Source organism: Sceloporus occidentalis, unplaced genomic scaffold, assembly GCF_023333645.1.
Source record: "Sceloporus occidentalis isolate IW3139 unplaced genomic scaffold, rSceOcc1.0.p SCAF_102, whole genome shotgun sequence".
Classification (NCBI taxonomy): domain Eukaryota; kingdom Metazoa; phylum Chordata; class Lepidosauria; order Squamata; family Phrynosomatidae; genus Sceloporus; species Sceloporus occidentalis.
The window spans coordinates 2,694,196-2,715,054 of NW_028317082.1; the positions used below are offsets into that span (position 1 = coordinate 2,694,196).

Consider the following 20,859-nt stretch of genomic DNA (forward strand, 5'->3'; position numbering starts at 1 on the left):
AATCACACTAACTAATTATTATTATTATTATGTCTTATTTATATATAGCTAAAAATGTATGCAACACTTCTTACAGTACATACATACATTGAAAAACTATAATTGAGGGCCCTGCTCACAAGCTTATTATGTTTATTTTATTTATACTAAAACACCTTTGAATTTGGAGAAACATTATAACATAATTATCCTGTCCACCTTTTTATGCATCTTAATCTACTTTTATCTCAAGTGTTCTATGAGAATTCAATGCTATATATTTTGAATATCAAAGCTGCATCAAAATGTCCACAAAATAGATGTCACATTAAACACAGATTTAATGGGAAAACAGGAGCAACCAGTCATTCAAGAAATAATTGATTACAAAGAAGTAAAAATCGGATGTAAACCATTTGCAGTCTTTACTGGACGTAGACAAGTTTTTCCTTGTGGTTGTGAAAGCACCATGAGATTTCTGAGGGAAAAACAAGCCTTCTGGCTTGTCTGGTGTCTGTAGATGAGTGCTTAATAATACTTCTACTCCCCCTCTGCAGAACACTATCTAAAACCAAGACCTAAACCACACAGCCACCCCTCTGTTTATTTTAGTTATACATCCTTTTTTGCACCCTGAAAACTATGAACTCAGAAGCCCTCCTTTTGTTTCATTTACCCATACTACTCCCTTAAATTGTAAGCTCATAAACCCACAGGGTTCTTAACTTTATATTTGTTATGTATGTTTTAATTACCCCAATTAAGTTGTACACCAGCTGAGTAATCTGTTGGCGCTTAATAAATAAACGGTCATAATTAGAAGTGGTCTATTACCAAGGGACTTGATGATACCAAAACTGGAAAAGCAAGCCATTAAATAAATCAAGAAAAACAGAGCTACTTTAATTTTCTGGCGAGAATACGCTGGCCACATTATAGTATTATTAGCCTAGTTCATACATTTTCCAAAACATGTGAATCAGTCACTCGTGAGTCATGACCTAAAAGAGGGAATAAAACAAAAATGTAAATATATTTGTTACGTATAATAATAGTACGCCAGAACTACAAATGCCCAAAGCACTTTCGGTCGCATAAATCTAAAACAAACGTCACCATAGAACTTCCTCGTTGTCTCCAATGCATGGGGTCATTTTATTGAAGACCGACGCGTAAGATTCGTTTATTCCTAGACTTCGAGAAGATGGCAGCTCCGACAGCTGCTCGACAGTACTCAGAAATTGACACCAAGGACTCGTTCAAAACTATCACCTAGCAATTAGTTGTAAACCGGGAACGGAGCTGCGTTTTAGCCAATCGGGTGTGAGATAATGAGACGCGTTTGTGTTGGTATGGGGAGAGGAAGCTCAAGTGTTTAGCGCTCTGTGTACTGAGTGGCTTGCGAGGTGATGTCACGCGGAGGCTGTCAGTGAAATCTGACTGCAGGAGGACCGTACGGAGGAATAAGAATCACTGGTGTGGCTTATGTGGAAAGAGAGGCATAAGAAAGGGAACAAATTAAAACAGCAGGATAGAAGCATAGTTTGTTGGAGATATAGGTTGCTTGCATTGCATTTAATCATACATCGCAACCCCAAGGTTATAGGGGAAGGAATCTGCCTGTATTGTAGCCCCTCCATTGTTGACGCCACGAATGGATGCCCAGGCTGTAGACGAGAACTCAGGGGACAGTGGCAGAGGAGGACCTGTACTGCATATTGTGGTGGTGGGCTTTCACCACAAAAAGGGATGCCAGGTGAGCCAACAAAAAAAACAACTTTATTTATCTGTGCTTGCTTGACACGCATATGTTTACATGCACCTGCTCTCCATGTAGGTGCCCACCAACAACCAGGTGAACGTGGCTTGGCTTAGAGGGGTCACAAGTGTAGTGGTTGCCATTTGTGCCCATGCTTCTTCATTAGGTATATTTTTCATTCAGTATCTCCAACAGCAGCTGGTTAGTTAATGTTCTTGTGAGCCAGTTACCATTTGCCAAATTCAAATTTTGCTAACTTTTTTAAGTGGTGATGATTTTCAGATTTTTTTTAATCTTCTTGCCATGGATCATTGTGATAAAAGGATAGCATAAGTACCTATCGTTCTGCGCTATATTGTTTAGTCATATAACTTAGAGAATCATCATTTCCTGTATAACTCATATTTTGTATTTCTTTTTCCCCAATGGCCCCAGTTTTGCCCATTCTCAAGAATGTATCCATGTGAACTCCCCACCCTGTACCAACATTACATCACTATTTAAAAAAATTGTAATACATGATGTTTCAGTATTTCCCAATTTTCCCTCTCTTGTGTGAAATATACACACATTTCTTCTTGCATTTAATGTTGTAGATGAATATACAGTTTCCAGCTCTCTATTTGTGCCATAGCAGAAAATATAATATAGCACTGACGTTTTCTAAAAAATACAATTTATGAACGCTATACATTTCCATGCAATTATCACAAAATATTTTTTTCTCCTATATAGTGTTTTAAAATCTTTTTCTAGTCTGGAGATAATTAGGGCCAAACGCTATTTACTACATTACTAATGAGACATATTTTGAGTAAATATGTGTTTATTAACTTTGTGCTGTTCACAATGTGTTTATATGTGTCTTGGAGCAGGTTCATGGAAAAATCTATTATTTATGCTCACAGGCACTTGTAAATATTCGTAATATTTCACATTGCGGATTATAGACTCTAACAACTAATAACATTTTTTGTTGTTGCAGAAAATAACTGTGGGTTTTCTGCTAAAACTTTAACTGAACACCAGTGTGTGTGTGTATATATATCCCTACTATGTAATTGTGTTTTTTGCAGAAATTGGTTTTTCGTGTCCCAAAAACAACATTAAAATATATAATGCCGACTTTTTTTGAGGATGTAACCAAGAAAAATACACACTGACTCTTCCAGAGTTTTTTTGTTTTTAAAAACATTTTCCCTAAGGCTAAATTGGGAAATGTTTAAAGTTTTATGTGGGGTTGTGATGATAAAGTTACACAATTAATATTAAAGGGACAGTTCAATGCCCCATTCAGTACCGCCAGTGAAGAATGCATATGAAATTAATTTGTAAGGACTTTTAACTTAAAGAAAAAAAAATACTTGTATGCAGGCAATGCAGCTGGGAATGGGAAACTCATAAAATGTATAGAGTGGATTTTGTTAAATTCTCCTGTGCATTTGGATAGAACCCCCCTCATTTTCTAATTTATTTCAGGTTTAAAAACATTTTTTTTCTTTTTTTTTGTGATGGAAAACCTATATATATATATATATAGCTTCCTAGGCAACATAAATGAAATTTAGCATAGGCACAAGGCCCAAGGTCCTGTCCAAGGTACTTCAGAGACTGGCAAATAGAATTAAACTGCAAGTTAAAGACCTGATAAGAGTGCATTAAATCTCACTTTAATTCCTTGATAAAAATATTATAAATTCACAAAAGGTAACTCAACCAAAATTTGGTATTAATTAAAGGGACATTCCATTGTCCCACAGAGCCTTCTGAACAATTAATGCATATCAAATTACTAGTAATATATACAGTATCTCACAAAAGTGAGTACACCCCTCACATTTTTGTAAATATTTTATGTGACAACACTGAAGAAATGACACTCTTCTACAATGTAAAGTAGTGAGTATACAGCCTGTATAACAGTGTATATTTGCTGTCCCCTCAAAATAACTCCACACAGACATTAATGTCTAAACCTTGGCAACAAAAGTGAGTACGAGGAAGTAATTAACGCGTTTCGCACAAGGAAGTGCTTAAGCGTCTAGCCTGTGTTTCCATTCTGTGCCTTTCTATGTACCCCTTGTTTTGATTTTATGGTCTATGGACTTGATTACATTTTGAAACATTTTACAATGGATGCTTCCTCTCTATTCCTTGGTGTCAGCTGGCAACCTGTGATCCTTTGTGCTTAGTGGATTTCTGCACCGGATCCCATACGCTTCAGCACCCATTGGGAGAGAGATTACTACACTTCAGGTCTGGAGCTACTCCCAAGTTTGTGTTTTTGCTACTAGTTTGTCGTTTCAAGTATTTTATGGGAAAATGTTGCTAGCACATAAGTCTAGTATCTTTTACCATATAGCAGCTCTGAAGTTGGTGGCTGCATTTGGTAGAGATATTCTTTCATACAATAATGGGTTTGTACTGGTGTAGAGATATCAGGGGAAATTCCAAAACCCAGGAAGAAAAGCCTCCCTCAAGCACAGAATCGGTATAAAATATGGTTAAAAGGCACATGTGTAATCTGGCAGTCTTTCCAGGTCCTCCTCTCTGTGTAATTATTTTTACATATAAAGATTTTTTTTTAACCTCTGCAAGTTGATATCTAACTTGTGAGTAATTTAATTAACATTGCTCATCACTGAGCAGTGGGTTGGGTAGCATGCTTGTTTCCAGCACTGTAAGACAGCCTTATGTACATAACGTGCTTTTGTGAAGGATTATTGAGACCGGGTTGATTTTACATCCAGAAACCATGTTGTGTGGTTTACCTAGGTGGAAGCTGTCTACTTGTATACTCATGTTGCAGTAAAATCGCTGCATTAGAGGCATGCAGATCATTTCTGGAATGTGCATTTTTTGTTAATCTACTCATTAACTTGAAAAACAGGTCTAAGAGTATTCCTAACTGATACCTATCAATAAGCCACTATGTAACATGTTTTGGAAGTAGTCATACATGTTGAGATTGGCCAGTACCTCTTGGCAATATATTTTACTATATACTTAGTAGAGAGAAAAGTTGATCTGCGCCTGTTTGTAATCTGTATCTACTCTGTCCTACATAAAGGCTGACCGATAGTGTTTAGAATTAATAAAATAGGCATACACTTAATAAAAATCAAGAAAAAATGCATGGCGTAAAGGATTTAATCTGGTCAGGGTTGTCCTTTGTATAGTGATAAACGGGGGAAACGCTCTCGCCTTTTCTACTTCCAGGCAGCGTGACGTGTACCACACTTTACTTTTAGTTTAGCGCTTGATTATGATACAGCATCAGATGCCAAGTGTCGTGTCCGTTTACACTGATGCCCATAAATTGGGCCTTATGGAACCTGAGTATCTGGCTGATGATTATTGGGTACCTCTGAATACAGTGGTTCCAAAAATACCCTCAAAGGGTTTACAGATGTCAAACGGGGCACCTCACTGACCGGTGTGGAATTAAAAAAGGTTGGGCCTTAATGATGGTTATTGTTAAATAAAACAAACAAATGTACACTCCTATTGGCACATAGACCCTATATTGTCAACCCCCTTTTTCCCTTGTATTCAGATATTTAAAACCTGCTCTTATTTCTTCATTTTAATGGTAATGCACCCGTAGGGGTGACCCAGAATTCAACACACAATTTTTTTTCTTTTCAGAATTATAAAAAGTTACACCCCAGAGCAGAATGTCAACATTGAGGAGTCCCTTGTACATAAGCTATGGGCTATGGAGTGTCCTTTAGGATATATAAGTAAAAAGGCAATTACTTTTTAAGTAAGGTTGAAATATATTTGTCCCAACCTGTATCTAGTCATAGACAATTGTATGTCAGTCTTTCTGGAGCTACAGCTGAGAAGGCCGTCAAGGAGCAAATTCTTCATACTCTCACTCAGTGTTGTTTGCTACCATCAAGTAAAACGGTTTACACACCAAATGTATACAACAAGATTTTTGATATTTAACAACTGTCATCCTGTCCACTGTGTCCGCGGTACTGGTGGCGCTGGCAAGCAGTTGATAAGTGGACAGGTAAAAATGGACCAAGTATTTATCTAATTGCAATAATGGAGAGCCTACTGCCTGATATGCAGGTTCACTGACCCTTCCCCGTTCACTGTGCTGCTCACGGATGTGTTCCGCCCCAATACATCCTCTTACTGTATTTGTACAGGCTTCCATTTGCCTTTATACAAAAGCTAGTATTTGTGTTTTCATTGATTTGTGTAAGCACATAAGAACATTAGAACAGAGGGAAATATGTATAGGAAGCTATTTAAGGCAAAGATCAGCCTCATATTGTTGTACCATGGTCAGCTATGATTTTAGAAAAAGCAGAACCATCTTAATCCAGATTTGAACGTGCCTTGTCGGCCTCCAGAATTAAATGCAAGACGACTGCTCTCGATTCTGATGTATCCATCTCTTTCCATTCCTAGGTTCATGATGGATATTTTCAGGAAGAGTTCATCACAAGCATTCGTAATTAAAGCAATTTGTTTAATGTTTGTTTTGTAATCTCCTATCATTAAACTGTGCACGCCAGTATGTGTAATGGCATTGTAAAAAAAAATTCTGTGTTTTTGGTGGATGATAAGGAAGACTCATCAAGAATCCTCTACATCCTGTCATTATGGTCTACATAACAAGTGTCATTCCAATCACTGATGTTTAAGATTACTTTGTTAAAACGTGACTTGGTGTAGCCCCACCCTATCATCATCAAGTGAGCTGAGACAGCAAACCTTACAAACATGTTGTCTAATTCCAGTGATGTTATTCGTGCACGGTTGTTGGTGTGTGTGTGTGTAGTGTATTGGTTCATTAACCCCTTAATGACAAAGCCCGTACATGTATGGGCTCAAAATGCATTGTTTTCAATGGGTTTTGGGACCGCCCATTGTCCTTAAGGGGTTAACCTTTAGTGAAAGCATCACCTTGTTATTGAGCTCCTTTGAATTTTATAAAACATCAATCTATTGCATATCATTTTTTTCTTATTCATAGAGCTGGACCATAGTATGACTTAATGTATAAAATTATGATATCAAAAATATTACTGTAGCGCAAGAACACAGAAATAGCCTTATTTTTTTGAAAAAAACGATTAGTTTAGGTTAAATATACAGTAAACATACTAAGAAAAAGATGAGCAAATTCTTAACCAGTTCTCAGCAGGAGATAAATGCACGACATTAAAGTCCTGGTGTGGTAGAACAGAGAATAGAATTTGAGAATTGTTTTGGGAAGTGACTTTTACAGGCGTCTCTTTACTGACATAATTGCTGATTTAATACTGGAATAATAATTGGGGGTACTAAGTGGGTATACAGTAACATGGTTCAATGCTGTTTTATTCAAATGGTTTTATTAAAGTTTCCGTACCTAGAGCAGCACTACGCTCATGTGAGTTTGGTGGTTTTGATGCAAATCATGGTTGTCACGGAGCTGGCTAGTCCGACCGACTATCTCCGCTGTCTTGTGCTCCCTTAGTCTGGGACAACACTTTCCCCGGTTCCCCAGTCACTAGCCGAGACTCAGTGTAGGGTAAAACCAAACGAAGACTAATTTATTTTAGACACACAGAGCTGGATATATCCAGCAAAACATACATTAACATAAAACAAGATATTGGGACACAAACCACCCCCTTAATCTGCCTCTCAGAGACAACAGGGGCAGTAACGGGATTAACAATACAATAGGGGGGAGACTGATTTATACAACATTAAACATCAAAGAATGGTGGTCACTCCCTGGTGGCAGATCCTGGCTGTCTGCCGGAGATAATCCCCTCAGCCAGTGATGAGATGATACTGCTGGGGGTATCCACAGAAGTCTTTACAAACCCAGGGCCCATAGTCAATAGGGAGGAGGCTGGCAGTCAGGCTTCTCCAGTGGCCCCAGTGATGGAGGCTTCCGTCACAATTCTCCCCCCTTCGAATTGGACTGACATAGGATGAGACCCCAAACGGGTTGACTCCGTAGTCAGTCAGTTTATTTGGCCCATTAATTCCCTCCCAAAATTGGTGCTCCTGCTGCTGCTGGGGAGATGGGCCGGCTGTGCCATCTCCCGGGTACCGCTGGGGAGTGATGGCGCCTGCATCCCCTCCCTGGTGCTCCTGTTGCCGTTGAGGAGAGAGTTCCGGTTGATCCGGTCCTGGAATTAGGTTCTGCTGCTGGGGGGGCGGGTCGGCCGCTGTATCTCCCTGAACTCCTGCAGCTTTGGTAGGTGCTGGGCAGAGGCCAGCGATGCTCTGCCTGGTTGCCAGCACTTCAGCTGGGGTTAGGGAATCTTGTGGGTCGGCCTGCCGCTGGGGAGGGAGGGCCGGTTCCTCTGCTCCCGGACATGTGAGCTGCCGCTGGGAAGATGGACCGGCTGTCACATCTCTCGGTTCCTCCCACTGCCGCTGGGGAGGAAAAACAAGTTCCTCCGCTCCCGGACATGTGAGCTGCCGCTGGGGAGAAGGGCCGTCTGCCACATCTCCCTGGATCCCTGTAGTCATTGCAGATGTGGGGCAGAAGCCAGCAGCGCTCTGCCCTGTTGCCAGCTCTTCAGCTGGGACTAAGAGATCTGGGCAGACTGCCCAGCATTCTGAGGCCCCCGGTGTGGAGGCCGCAGTGTTATCCACCCCTCTTGGGTTAACATCCTCAGATGTAAAATCAGTTAGATCCACAATCTCTGGATCTGGTTGTGGAGCACAGTCGCACAGCTCCAGTATCGGATCTGGATTAGCTGCCCAGTATCCCTCTGACTCAGGGGTGGAGACCGCAGTCCCATCCACCCCGCTTGAGTCAACATCCTCAGGTGACCACTCAATAACATCCACAAAATCCACACAATCCCTGGACACCGGGGCATTCTGTTGAACTCGGTCAAACAGTTTTTTATACGCCTTTTCCAGTTCCCACTCCTGCGTAATTAAAAAGTCTAAATCACCTTTAAGTCCTAGCGCATCTGGGAGGTCCCACTCCCTGAAATCCTGGATGTCCTCAATCCGCCACTCCGCTGTACTGCCGAAGTCCGGATCCTCCTGAAGACTATCCCATAATAATCCCGGGCCACCAAAGTCATAGCCCTCTGGAGAACATTCTTTCGCAGTTCCCCAATATGCTTGCTCTGTATACCACTGCAGAGCCCTATAGTGATCTTCCAGCTCCACCTCCTGTTGGACCAGCTTGTCCAATTCGGATACCCATTGCTCCTGGGGTTGCTGTCCCAGGAATGACATCCGTAGTTCCCGCTGGTCTCTAATCTTTTGTTCAGAGCTTGGAAGATACTGACCGTCGAACCACTTGCCTCAGGTTCTGGTATTGTTCTGTAGGCAAAGCAGTGGTGTAGCAGGAGAGGATGACCCGCAGCAGCCCCTGGAATTCTGATACCACATCCATGTCCTTGTCAAGGCGACCGAAGTCTGCCGTCCTGTCGGTCAATCCCGGTAGAAAGTAAGTGTCCCTCAGACTAAGAAGAAATCCCACCGCTACCACCAATGTCACGGAGCTGGCTAGTCCGACCGACTACCTCCGCTGTCTTGTGCTCCCTTAGCCTGGGACAACACACTTTCCCCGGTTCCCCAGTCACTAGCCGAGACTCAGTGTAGAGTAAAACCAAACGAAGACTAATTTATTTTAGACACACAGCTGGATATATCCAGCAAAACATACATTAACATAAAACAAGATATTGGGACACAAACCGCCCCCTTAATCTGCCTCTCAGAGACAACAGGGGCAGTAACGGGATTAACAATACAATAGGGGGGAGACTGATTTATACAACATTAAACATCAAAGAATGGTGGTCACTCCCTGGTGGCGGATCCTGGCTGTCTGCCGGAGATAATCCCCTCAGCCAGTGATGAGATGATACTGCTGGGGGTATCCACAGAAGTCTTTACAAACCCAGGGCCCATAGTCAATAGGGAGGAGGCTGGCAGTCAGGCTTCTCCAGTGGCCCCAGTGATGGAGGCTTCCGTCACAATGGTGAAAGGATTAAGCAGAACATCAAAACTATTCAAATAACAATGATCAAGATAACTGTATAGTTTTATTTATTACAATAAATGTTTTGAAATTCCAAGATGCCCAGAACCACAAAATTACTTGAAAATTAGAATACACCATGTATTATTGGCAGGTCCAATTCATAACTGCATTTGCTGCTTGCCTCCGTCAGCTTTCAGGTTTAATTGGAAAATGACGTTTTAAAGAAAAGCTTCTGAAAATATAGTGCATCTTACATTTTGATTTTAAATAACGTTAATGAGTTTAGATGTGAAAGATCTGCCGTGTATGTGAGCCTTTCTCTGAGAGAAGTGATTGATATATTCTATAGACCTTGTAGTTTGTAAGCTTATTGCTTGCTTGTGTAGAGCAAAGCAGGTTCTTGTGTTAGAGGTGTAGGTTTTCATTATAAGCATAGCTTGAGGCTATATTTACTAAGATTTAACTTTTCCACTTGGGGTTTTGGTTACCTGAGCAACAGGTGGAAAGGCCATGAAGGCTGCATTTCCTGACATTTTCCACCTGCCAGGACACTCGACTCCTTGTCTTGGCTGCATTGTTCTCGTTCTTCGCTGTTCGTCTCCTCACAGCCAGCTGTTCTGCACATAATCATAGGGTTATATTGTATATCCGGTTTCAGTGGGCTTGAAACATGTGTGAACAGTATGACATAGTCATTATTTCTCTAATAATTACCAGGGCAATTTATCCTACATTAAAATTAAAGTATTTTGTAATGCCTATATGTTCTAGAAATGGGGAAACTTTAATCTAGCATTAATTCTTTTAAAAATTACAAATGCTTGAAAAGGAGACTTTTATGGATATATCTGACCTATTTAAAATAGCTTGAAGCTAGAAGAGTATCTATTTGTATCCTAAAATTTTAGATTTTTTTTCTGCCAGGATATTTTAGTCTGACAAATTTTCTATTCTATTCGATAATTTATTCTTTATCTGATTGTCCTGTACATAATCTTTGGCTATCCACTCCACTGTTGGTACTTTTTATACAACCGCTGTCTTATTTATGCCTGCCGTCTTTTATAATTTGATATCCAAGTACACAGTAGAAGTTCTAGGCGCAGGATTGTTGCGTTCAAGAATTTTTTTTCCAGCTCAGGTCAGAGTTCTTTAGGTGTAGTTTTAACTTTGTTTGTTTTGGTGTGCGGGGCTGTTCGACATTCTAATGTGTAATGATCTGTTCTAAACGAACCTCTGCTGGAATACAGATTATGCAGCGTTTTCAATAGTACTCATTGTTTACACATTTGCACGTATTCTGTTTCTGTGGCGTTTTTTTTTTTTTGTTCTTGTAAACTTTTTTTTTTGCGACATTTTTATGTATCTCTGCAAGATATGTCTCCCAAGTATTAGAAACATATTCCATATGAAGACTTCTATTTTAACTATGATTTTCAATCATGTTTAAGGGCATGGGCATTAACGGAGTATCAACAAATAAACATCAAGGCCATATTGCCTTGTTATCTGTGTGTTGATGAAATTTTAAAAATAAACTTTTGGATAGTGTGTGATGTTAAGAAATACGTTACAGGAAACGTGCAGATTTTTTTCCCCATTGTAGGCGATGTGTGGTGTTTTTTTTTTCCTTCTCCCTAATATGTTCCAGGACTGCTACAATAAAGAGTTAAGCAATCTCCACCTACTATCTGCACAAAAGGGAAGTGGCAATCTGTGTTTATGAATGATTAATAAAAAAAATTACAAGAATAGACTGCAACAGACAGAAGATGTGCTTTTGGATTTTAGTTTTAAAAATAATTTGATTACAGCTAGAATGATTCGGCTAGTCTTTACTAAAAGTACCGGGTACTTTCTTTTCATTCAGTTGTCTTAAATGTTTACTTTGACGTATTGTTTTGTCTCAATTAAAATTAAGTGTTTCGTGGTTAGGCATAACGGTTGGGGGTGCTTGAAACAAGACCTAAAAGACTGACTACAGTGAAAAGCGAAATAATTGTTGGAGAACATTCAAGTTTACCATTTTAGCCATAGCGTGTTGAATAACCCATTTCACTAACTAACACTTATGTATACTTTTTCTGAGAGAATTCTTAGAGAGAATTAGAAAGAAAAAAGAAGATTACGTTTAAAGAGAGGAGATGGTGGTGATGGTTTCCATGGGGTCATTTGTGATGTAGCCTCAGATTCAACATATGTCTTACCTAGGGTTTGTTGATTTGAAGTAAACGGGTAGGCCAAAAAAAAAAGTTACCGCTTCTATTTCAGCATAAATTCTCCCATTTCTGGTTAGACAGTAGGAAGACTGATAAAAATAAAATCCTCTGCGTACCAATAACCAAATAGCAGCCAGTTACGCTTTTCCGGATTACTCTTACCCATGTTTTTATATTTTTGTTTTAACAGGTTGAGTTCTCTTACCCCCCACTGATCCCAGGACAGAGTCATGACAGCCACCTTTTACCAGAAGAGTGGAAATACTTGCCTTTTCTTGCTCTCCCAGATGGCGCTCATAACTTCCAAGAAGGTATGGGGGGGCTAAATTCACATGAATTAAGGAGGCCTCCCTTACTGGTGTGATTATCAATATTCCATGATACTATGTATGAGTTTGTGTACGTGTAGCCTGTTGAAAAGAGTGGTCCCCTTTGGCTTTGTCTGTTATAGGGGCAGCTTCACCCAAAAAGAATGGGTTGTAATGTACTTTGTAAATACTTTATTAAGCACTGAAAAAATAAAATAAATAAGAATTACAAAGATAATGTAGCTGCAGAGCACTGCCACCGTTGTCTTCTATTGCCCTGGTCACACTAGTCTGAAACTGAAACTGTAGCTCCCACATACTTCTGGGCATGCAGGCAGCACTTCCTCAGTCCCAGCATGGGGATAGGGCATCATAAGGTTCTTTCTGTATATATGATTGCTGAAATGTCTTAAAAAAAAAAAAAAAGTGATTATCTGTGTTTATGAATGATTAATAAATAGAAAAATAATAATTCAAGGATAGACTGCAACAGCCCGAAGATGTGCACGCTTATTATACTTTTTTGTTTTTGTTTTTAGGTCTCAAAATAATTTTAGTTTTAGTTTTCAACACACTGTGTGTGTAGGCATGTTACTGTATGTGTCCTTAAGTATGTTATTGTGTTTGTGTGTGTGAACATGTATCTGTAAGTATATTACTGTGTGTGTAAGCATGTAACTGTGTGTATGTGTAAGTATGCTACTGAACTGCCCACTTCTCAGCCAACAATGGTAGATGTGTGTGTGGTGTTAGAATGTTAGTGTGTGTGTTTATGCAAGAGCATATGTGTGTAAGTATGTTAGCATGTTAATATAGATGTGTGTGTGTGTGTAGCTTGAGAGCCTCACCATGCATTTGAAAATAAAACATGAATTTATAGATGTCATTTTTTTGTTCTTGTTCCTGAAGTTTCCTTTTCTGAAATATTTATCTTAAAATAGTACCATTTTTATACACTAAGAAAAAGAATTAAGCTGCCATTGTGTATTTGTTCATGACCACTCATCTTTGAGCTGTGAGCCATATGTAACATGGATTGTGAAGTTTTGTGAGCGTTCTTGATGCATCCAAGAGTTTATCTGTTGTTCCACTGACTTAAGGCAGTCAAGGCAAGACTTTTTTCACTACAGGAGAAGTTAGTGCCTTTTGGCAACCAGATAACTGTCTACAAATAACGAGCTGCAATATTGCCCATTTTTAATGTTGCCGATGATGCCTATGAAGTGCTGCCCTCAATTATGTATAAACTGCAAGTGGTAGTTTATACATGGCCTGATATGGCAACCCTAACAAGTAGGCAGTGGAAGTCACAGAGCGAAGGCAGCATGTATAAACCAAAGACGTAAAGATACATTATATATACAGTACCATGCAAACATTTGAGACAAATGGGAAATATCCTGTAAAGTAAGAATGCTTTGAAAATAGCCATGGTAAGAGTTTGTTTTTATGATTTGACACAATGCATAGTGAGTGCACAAAAGAAATATCAAAATTTTTATATATATATATATATATATATATATATATATATATATATATATATATATACCGTATTGGCTCGAATATAGGCCGCACTTTTCCCCCCCACTTTAAGTCTTTAAAGTGGGGGTGCGGCCTATATTCGGGGTCTAGCAGTGGGGTTAGGATACAGATCCCCCGCAGCGGTGCAGGTGACCCGTATCCTACTCTCTGATACGCTCAGACAGCCTCCCCTGCCAGCACTTTCCACGGGGGGAGTCCCGGCACGGGAGGTTGTCTAAGCGCATCGTGCGGACGGTCACCGGCTGCGGAGGTTGTTTACCCACATCGCCGCAGCCGGTGACCGTCCGCACGATGCGTTTTACCTCTGCCCCCAAGACTTACCAGAGCAGACTCCCGGGTGTCTTGCGGGGCCGGCGGGGGACATCTACACAATACGCGTATACAACTTCTGGTGCCGGCACATCCGCTGAGTGCCGGCACTGGAAGTTGTATACGCGTAATGCGTAGATGTCCCCCGCCGGCCCCGCAAGACACCCAGGAGTCTGCTCTGGTAAGTCGGGGGGGGCAGAGTGGCAGCATATCTCGGGGGGGGGGGAGTGGCAGCATATCTCGGGGGGGGGGGCGGACAGTGGCAGCATATCTCGGGGGGGGAGGAGGAGGAGGAGGAGGAAAGTGGCAGCATATCTCGGTGGGGGAGGAGGAGGACAGTGGCAGCATATCTCGGTGGGGGAGGAGGAGGACAGTGGCAGCATGTCTCGGGGGGGGGGGGGGACAGTGGCAGCATATCTCGGTGGGGGAGGAGGAGGACAGTGGCAGCATATCTCGGTGGGGGAGGAGGAGGACAGTGGCAGCATGTCTCGGGGGAGGGGGAGGACAGTGGCAGCATATCTCAGGGGGGGAGGAGGAGGACAGTGGCAGCATATCTCGGGGGAGGGGGAGGACAGTGGCAGCATATCTCAGGGGGGGAGGAGGAGGACAGTGGCAGCATGTCTCGGGGGGGGGAGGAGAGTGGCAGCATATCTCGCGGGGGGGGGAGGACAGTTGCAGCATATCTCGAGGGGGGGGACAGTGGCAGCATATCGCGGGGGGGAGGAGGACAGTGGCAGCATATCTCGCGGGGGGGAGGACAGTGGCAGCATATCTCGGGGGGGAGTGGCAGCATATCTCGGGGGGGGGGGGAGACAGAGTGGCAGCATGTTTTTTGGTGCTTTTTTAAAGAAAAAAACTTTTTCTTTAAAAAAGCACCAAACTTTTAGGGTGCGGCCTATATACGGGGGCGGCCTATATCCGAGCCAATAGGGTGTATATATATACACCAGGGAGCTTTTCAGGGCTGGCTTCCCTGAGCTCCTCATCGCCTTGTGATGTGGCTGCAAGCAGGTACTTGAAACACCCAATGATTGAAGGTTCTGACCCAGAGGCCTGTGGAGGCAACAGTGAAACCCATTCGCAGCAGTGTGTGTGTACAAGCAGATTAACTAAATAAGTGTGTCTTTTTAATGTCCAACATCTTATTCTGCTCCATTTTTTTCTAGATACAGTGTTTTTTCATCTTCCACCAAGATCAGGAGATCAGAAGATGGTTTACGGCGTTTCTTGCTACAGACAGATTGACGCAAAGGTATGGTTTTAGATGACAACATACAGGTACTGCGTTCGACCTTGCAAGCCAGTGGAGCCCTACTTGCGATTATTAATGTGATTAGTAAAATATATAGAAAATAAACTAATAAGGAAAAAATAAAAATAGTTGAAAAAATAAATACAAATGTGTTAACATGTACAAATAATTCTCCAGTGATGTCGCCATCAGTGGAACCATCCAGTTCCAACATAATGTTAAAAAAAAAAAAAAAAAAGTCTGAAAACATATACCGTATGGGCCCGATTATAGGCCACGTATTTTTGGGCCTATAATCGGGGTCTAGCGCAGGGATACGCAGTTCGTATTGCCCGACGCATTACATAAACTTCCAGTGCTCCACCATAGAAGCCCCAGCGGAAGTACCGGCCAGCAGCAGTGGAGGTTGTCTGTGCCAGTCAACTTCCACTGCTGCCGTCATAAAACCCCCTGCAGAAATGGCGAGCAGCAGCAGAGGTTGTCTACGCGCATTGCGCAGACGTCCACCGGCTGCCCCCGCTAGACACTAGGGAGTCTGGGGATAAGTTGGTAAGTCTGCTAATATGCTAATTTACTGTATAATAGATACCAAAAATTTTTTAAATACATGTGTTCCTGTTCATTAGGTAAAATATTGTTTTACTATTCCACTCGTGTATTTTTTCTTTAAAAACTATTTTTTCTTTAAAATAGCACCAAACTTTAAGGGTGCGGCCTATAATTGAGCCGATACAGTATTATATAAGAAAAAGTAAAAGTTTATTTTTATGAGCAAGTCTTAAATTAGAGCAGTATCTTCCCAAAAATCCTGGCATGGAAAGCGTTAAAATACTAGCATTTGAAATAACCTGGGGTGTCCAGTTTTCAAGCATATATGGTTTGATGGGGCAAATTGAACTGACCGGCTTTAAATATGTCCATAATAGGACATGGGCTCTAGTAGATTTAAAAAAAAAAATGGTTTTGAAATACCAATATGCTACTTGCCCCATGACTCACAAAAAAACAGCAAGAAAGAAACATAAAAACATTGTGTATTTCTAAACTCAGGACAAATATTAGACTCTATTTAGTATTTTTTTAGATGATTAAAAGATTTTTCCAATTAACAGTTTTTCATCTAAAGTAAATTAGATGATATGAACATAATAATGGTATCTGGGAAGAAAAAAAAAAAAAAAAAAAAGCCCTTCTTGTCCTGGAGAAAAACAATATATAATGTATGTGGGTGCACTAAATGAGAGAGAGAAGAAAATTACAGCTAAACATCAGCACAGCAAAAATGATAAAACAGCCACTGACACGCAGGGTACAAAAAATAAACAGTTGTGTCCTTAAGAGGTTAAAGTACAATTGAATTGTTATTTATTGATTTATGTCATCAGATTCCAGAGTGCTGTACAAATAAATATCTGTTTACAATGTCGAATTACACTAGGTGCTTTGTTAATATGTGTAATTTCATTGCCTAAAACAAAAAATCTGTTTATTTTAATCTGTTTCAGTCCTTGAAAGTGCGTCAAGCCGATGTTACCCGCGAAACTGTACAGAAGAGTGTTTGTGTATTGAGTCAGTTGGTAAGACACTCGGTTTGTATGTCACAAATATCACAGTAAATTAGTGCGTCTGCCCTTTGTGCAAACCTGTTTTTGTTATTTTTTCTGTACGCAATTTGTAGTTTTAGGATTTGGGAACTCAATGTAAATGTAATTTGTGTTTACAATAAACATTGTGTGTGTAATTGCATTTGGACTAGTGTAACTAGATCCATTATTGACTTATAATATTTAGCTTTATGCTTTCATTTTGTATGTAGCCACTCTATGGATTGCTTCAAGCAAAACTTCAGCTCATTACTCATGCCTACTTTGAAGAAAAGGATTTTTCTCAAATATCAATACTCAAGGTATATAAATGCAGCAGCATTTAGACCTTTTTTGTCTGTTTAGTTTTTTAAGAGCATGTTGTAGATAACAAAAAAATGACAATGTTTAACAATATATAGAAAAAAAATGTATTAGCCTTGTGGTTTATCCTTGTATCTCTTGCCAGCTCATAAATAAATGAAAATGGGTGTTGGGTTAGAGTTGTCAAGTTTTAACCCCTCAATGTCCATTGACGGGTCATGCAAAAACGGTAAGGTGATGACCTATGACGTGCCATGGCCGAAATAGCACATGGGGCAGAATGACCAACTTCGGGGGAAAAAATGGTTTTGAAATAGCAAAAGGCTACTTGTACTTATTGCCCAATAACTTGCAGAAAAAAGCAAAAAAAAACCATAAAAACATTGGGTATTTCTAAACTCAGGACAAATAGTAGAATCTATTCAGCAGGTTTTTTATTAGGTTGTTTGGATGAGTAAAAGATTTTTCAGGTAAAAGTCAGAAAATGTGGGGGGGGGGTCATTTTTTATTTTTTTTTAAAGGAAATTAGATAATATGATCATGGTATCTAAAGAAAGCCCTTCTTGTCCTGAAAAAAAACAACATATAACTTGTGTGGGTACACTAAATGAGTGAGGAGAAAATTACATCTAAACACGAGCACCGCAAAGGTGTTAAAACAGCCTCGGTCCCAAAGGGTACAAAAAGTAAAAAACCAGCCTGGTCTTTAAGGGGTTAATGATGCAGGACTTACAGCATTTCAGGGTTTCCTCATTTCATGAGGAAACAACATGGTTAAAAAAAACAAAACTGGGGCACCTCATGAAGTAACAGTATACATATCAGGCCAAGGTACAAGAAGGCCATATCAGAAAATTAAGGAAATCTCTGAGATCCTTTTAGGGTTCAGGAACTTTGAAAAATAGCAATGAGTGCCGTTAATTAAAATATGTTTGCTTTACAAAGATCCAACACAGTGAGCAATTCTGGAGCAACATTGGAAATGCGGGGGAGTCATAAATGAAATATTCCTGTTGCTCATTTAAAAGTTTTCCCTAGAGTAAGTGTGTACTCCGTGTGTACGTGTATAAACAAATGTCTTGTTTAACACTGATCTGAAAACATGTCTATTCAGGTATAAAGTATTTTCCTTTGACATAAACATGTAACGTCTCCTTAACCCCTTCAATCCCAGGGGTTTTTGGTACCTCAAAGCCCAGAGCAATTTTGCCATTTTTGGGGTATGTCAGTTTAGCGATGATTCTCTCTTCCTGTGAATAGTGTACCCATGTAAACTATATATTGTTTTTTCAAGGAGAGATAGAGCTTTCGTTTGATACCATAGTTGGATGATTAGCTGAAAATTTAGAATGAGAAATTTAGTAAAAACTAGCGAAGATTAGAAAAATAAACTATTTTTTTTTTACATTTTCCCTCTGAATCCTCACAAAATTAGGTAAAGTGATGGAAAATCCCCTCCAAGTTTATCAATTCAGGTGTCCTGATTTCAGAAATACCTAATTTATATAGATTTTCCAGACTTTCCCAGCACCAGGGAGCATACTATTAGGTGTACAATTTTGTATAATTTTTATGCCTATGGCTTAACGGGTTTGGGGGTTGTGAACGGGGGAAGGAGGGTTATACTGGCTAGATGTTATGCTAGGGCAATGGGATGTAAGGTTTTTTGAAGAATTTTTTTTATTATCTTTTTTTATATATTTTTTTTAAATTATTTTTTATTTTAATTGTTTTTACATTTTTTGTATTTTTTTAATTTTTTTTTTTTACACAGTAATGGTTAGAGGTCCTCCTAGGGACCTCCTGAACATACCAGTGATGTCACAGTGACATCACAGCTCATATTATAATTTTTTTTAGTATTATTTATATTATTATTTTAATGATTTATTTATTATTATTTTTAAATGACTAACCATTTTTTTTTTTTCAGTTTTCCTGTTACAGGCCGGGAGGGGAAGTGAGAGAGATGGTTTCTCACTCCCCTCCCCGCGATCCCCCTGCACCGATCACACTGTGATCTCTATGCAGGTCCTCACAGACCTGCATAGAGATCGCAGCGTCTCTGTGCCTCATCGGAGGGCAGGATATCCCCGCAGCAGTGACGTAGCCCGGAAGGGAATGCCCGATCGCGCGATCGGGCAGTTTACCGGTAACAGCTTACCGGCTTTCATGCCGGAAGCTGTTACAGCCGATCTGACAGCAGAAAGCCGGCAAAGCCGGCTTCTGCTGTCAGTGGGGAGTCCAGGCTGTCAAACGATGTGTCCCTGACGCTGCACGAAGGGCTGGACGTACCGGGACGTCCATAGGGGTTTCTTTGTGGGCGTTTTTTGGACGTCCCGGTACGTCTATAGGGGATTGAAGGGGTTAAAAAATAAGAATTAAATGCATATTCATAATTTTACATCAGAATATCTATATACAGGCCCAGACTGTACCATTACATTTTTTTTGTCTTTCTAAAGGAACTTTATGAACATATGAATAGCTCATTAGGAGGAAGTGCATTAGAGGGATCACAACTATATCTTGGTAAATATTTACACTTTTTTGTTTTTGAACTTGTTTTGGCTTGTCAGTTCCTATTTAACCGCTGTAAAAAAAACATGTAATTTTTACAATAGAAATCTTGGTATCACAAATTTCTGTTCAGGAATAGCTGGCAGACATTTTATACACAATGAAAACATAGATGAACTCAGTCTGTAGAGGTCAACGGAACAATAACAAGAAATGGGAATAATTCTTGTGTAGTCAAGTTTTTCTTTATTGGCATTTATCTTGTATAATGTAAACAAAGGCCACCAGGCAATAGGCAGTAATGAAATGCAAACCACTGACACTTTACACAAACTAAGGTATAACATGTAGGATGAAAATGTATACCAAAATATGTTATTACAATGCTTAAAATATCTGATCGCTATATTGCATCCTTCTATCATCATTGTTCTGTTGGGTAGATGTTCATAGCTGTAATGAATAAAGGTTTATTCTGTTAACAGTGTGTTGTGGGCATGTTTGATTTTTTTTTTTTATTGTGGGGAACTTACTAGTCAAGAGCCATTGTCGCCCTTCTTTTCTGCCATTGGCCTATCACTCTCAAGGGCCTGTATTATTAATTATACTTGTTTGCTTTAAAATATACAATCTCCAGATTTATACATCTGTAACAGATGACCTGTCTTTATGAAGCGAAAAGCACTCTTCTCCTTAACCTTTAATGCATTGATGTCTAAAGCATCAGACTTATTACTCATTCATACAATAAGAGATGAAAGCAAAGTGGTGAACTAAAAAAAAACTTGTGGCATTTATCTAAAACATTTCTTTTATTTATGGATTTTTAGGTTTGTCTCCCCGGGACCTCGTGCTCCACTTTAGACATAAGGTACTAGTGTCTTTATCATGATAGTCTAATGTCAGTTAACCAGCGGGATTGTTCAATTTGCTTGTAGGAAGGATAATATTTTGAGCCGAATGGGAGGACAACACAACTTTCAGCTTGTACTCTGTATGCTCTATCATCATTGAACTTTAAAAAGGGTTCCTGCATACATAGAGCCTGTAATTCACATATTATCCTAGCAAGGGTGATAGCTACCA

At 40.0% G+C, this 20,859-nt stretch overlaps 1 protein-coding gene across 1 annotated transcript in view; it reads left to right on the top strand.

Moving 5' to 3' along the window:
• Positions 1 to 1,633: 1,633 nt before the first annotated feature.
• Positions 1,634 to 20,859, top strand: part of LOC149283573 (late secretory pathway protein AVL9 homolog) — a 42,115-nt gene continuing 22,889 nt past the window's right edge. The window contains exons 1-7 of the mRNA XM_089497388.1: positions 1,634 to 1,735; positions 12,123 to 12,243; positions 15,261 to 15,346; positions 16,852 to 16,923; positions 17,163 to 17,252; positions 19,719 to 19,785; positions 20,604 to 20,644. Of these exons, the coding sequence (XP_089353514.1) occupies positions 1,634 to 1,735; positions 12,123 to 12,243; positions 15,261 to 15,346; positions 16,852 to 16,923; positions 17,163 to 17,252; positions 19,719 to 19,785; positions 20,604 to 20,644 (579 nt within the window). The remainder of the gene's footprint in view (positions 1,736 to 12,122; positions 12,244 to 15,260; positions 15,347 to 16,851; positions 16,924 to 17,162; positions 17,253 to 19,718; positions 19,786 to 20,603; positions 20,645 to 20,859) is intronic.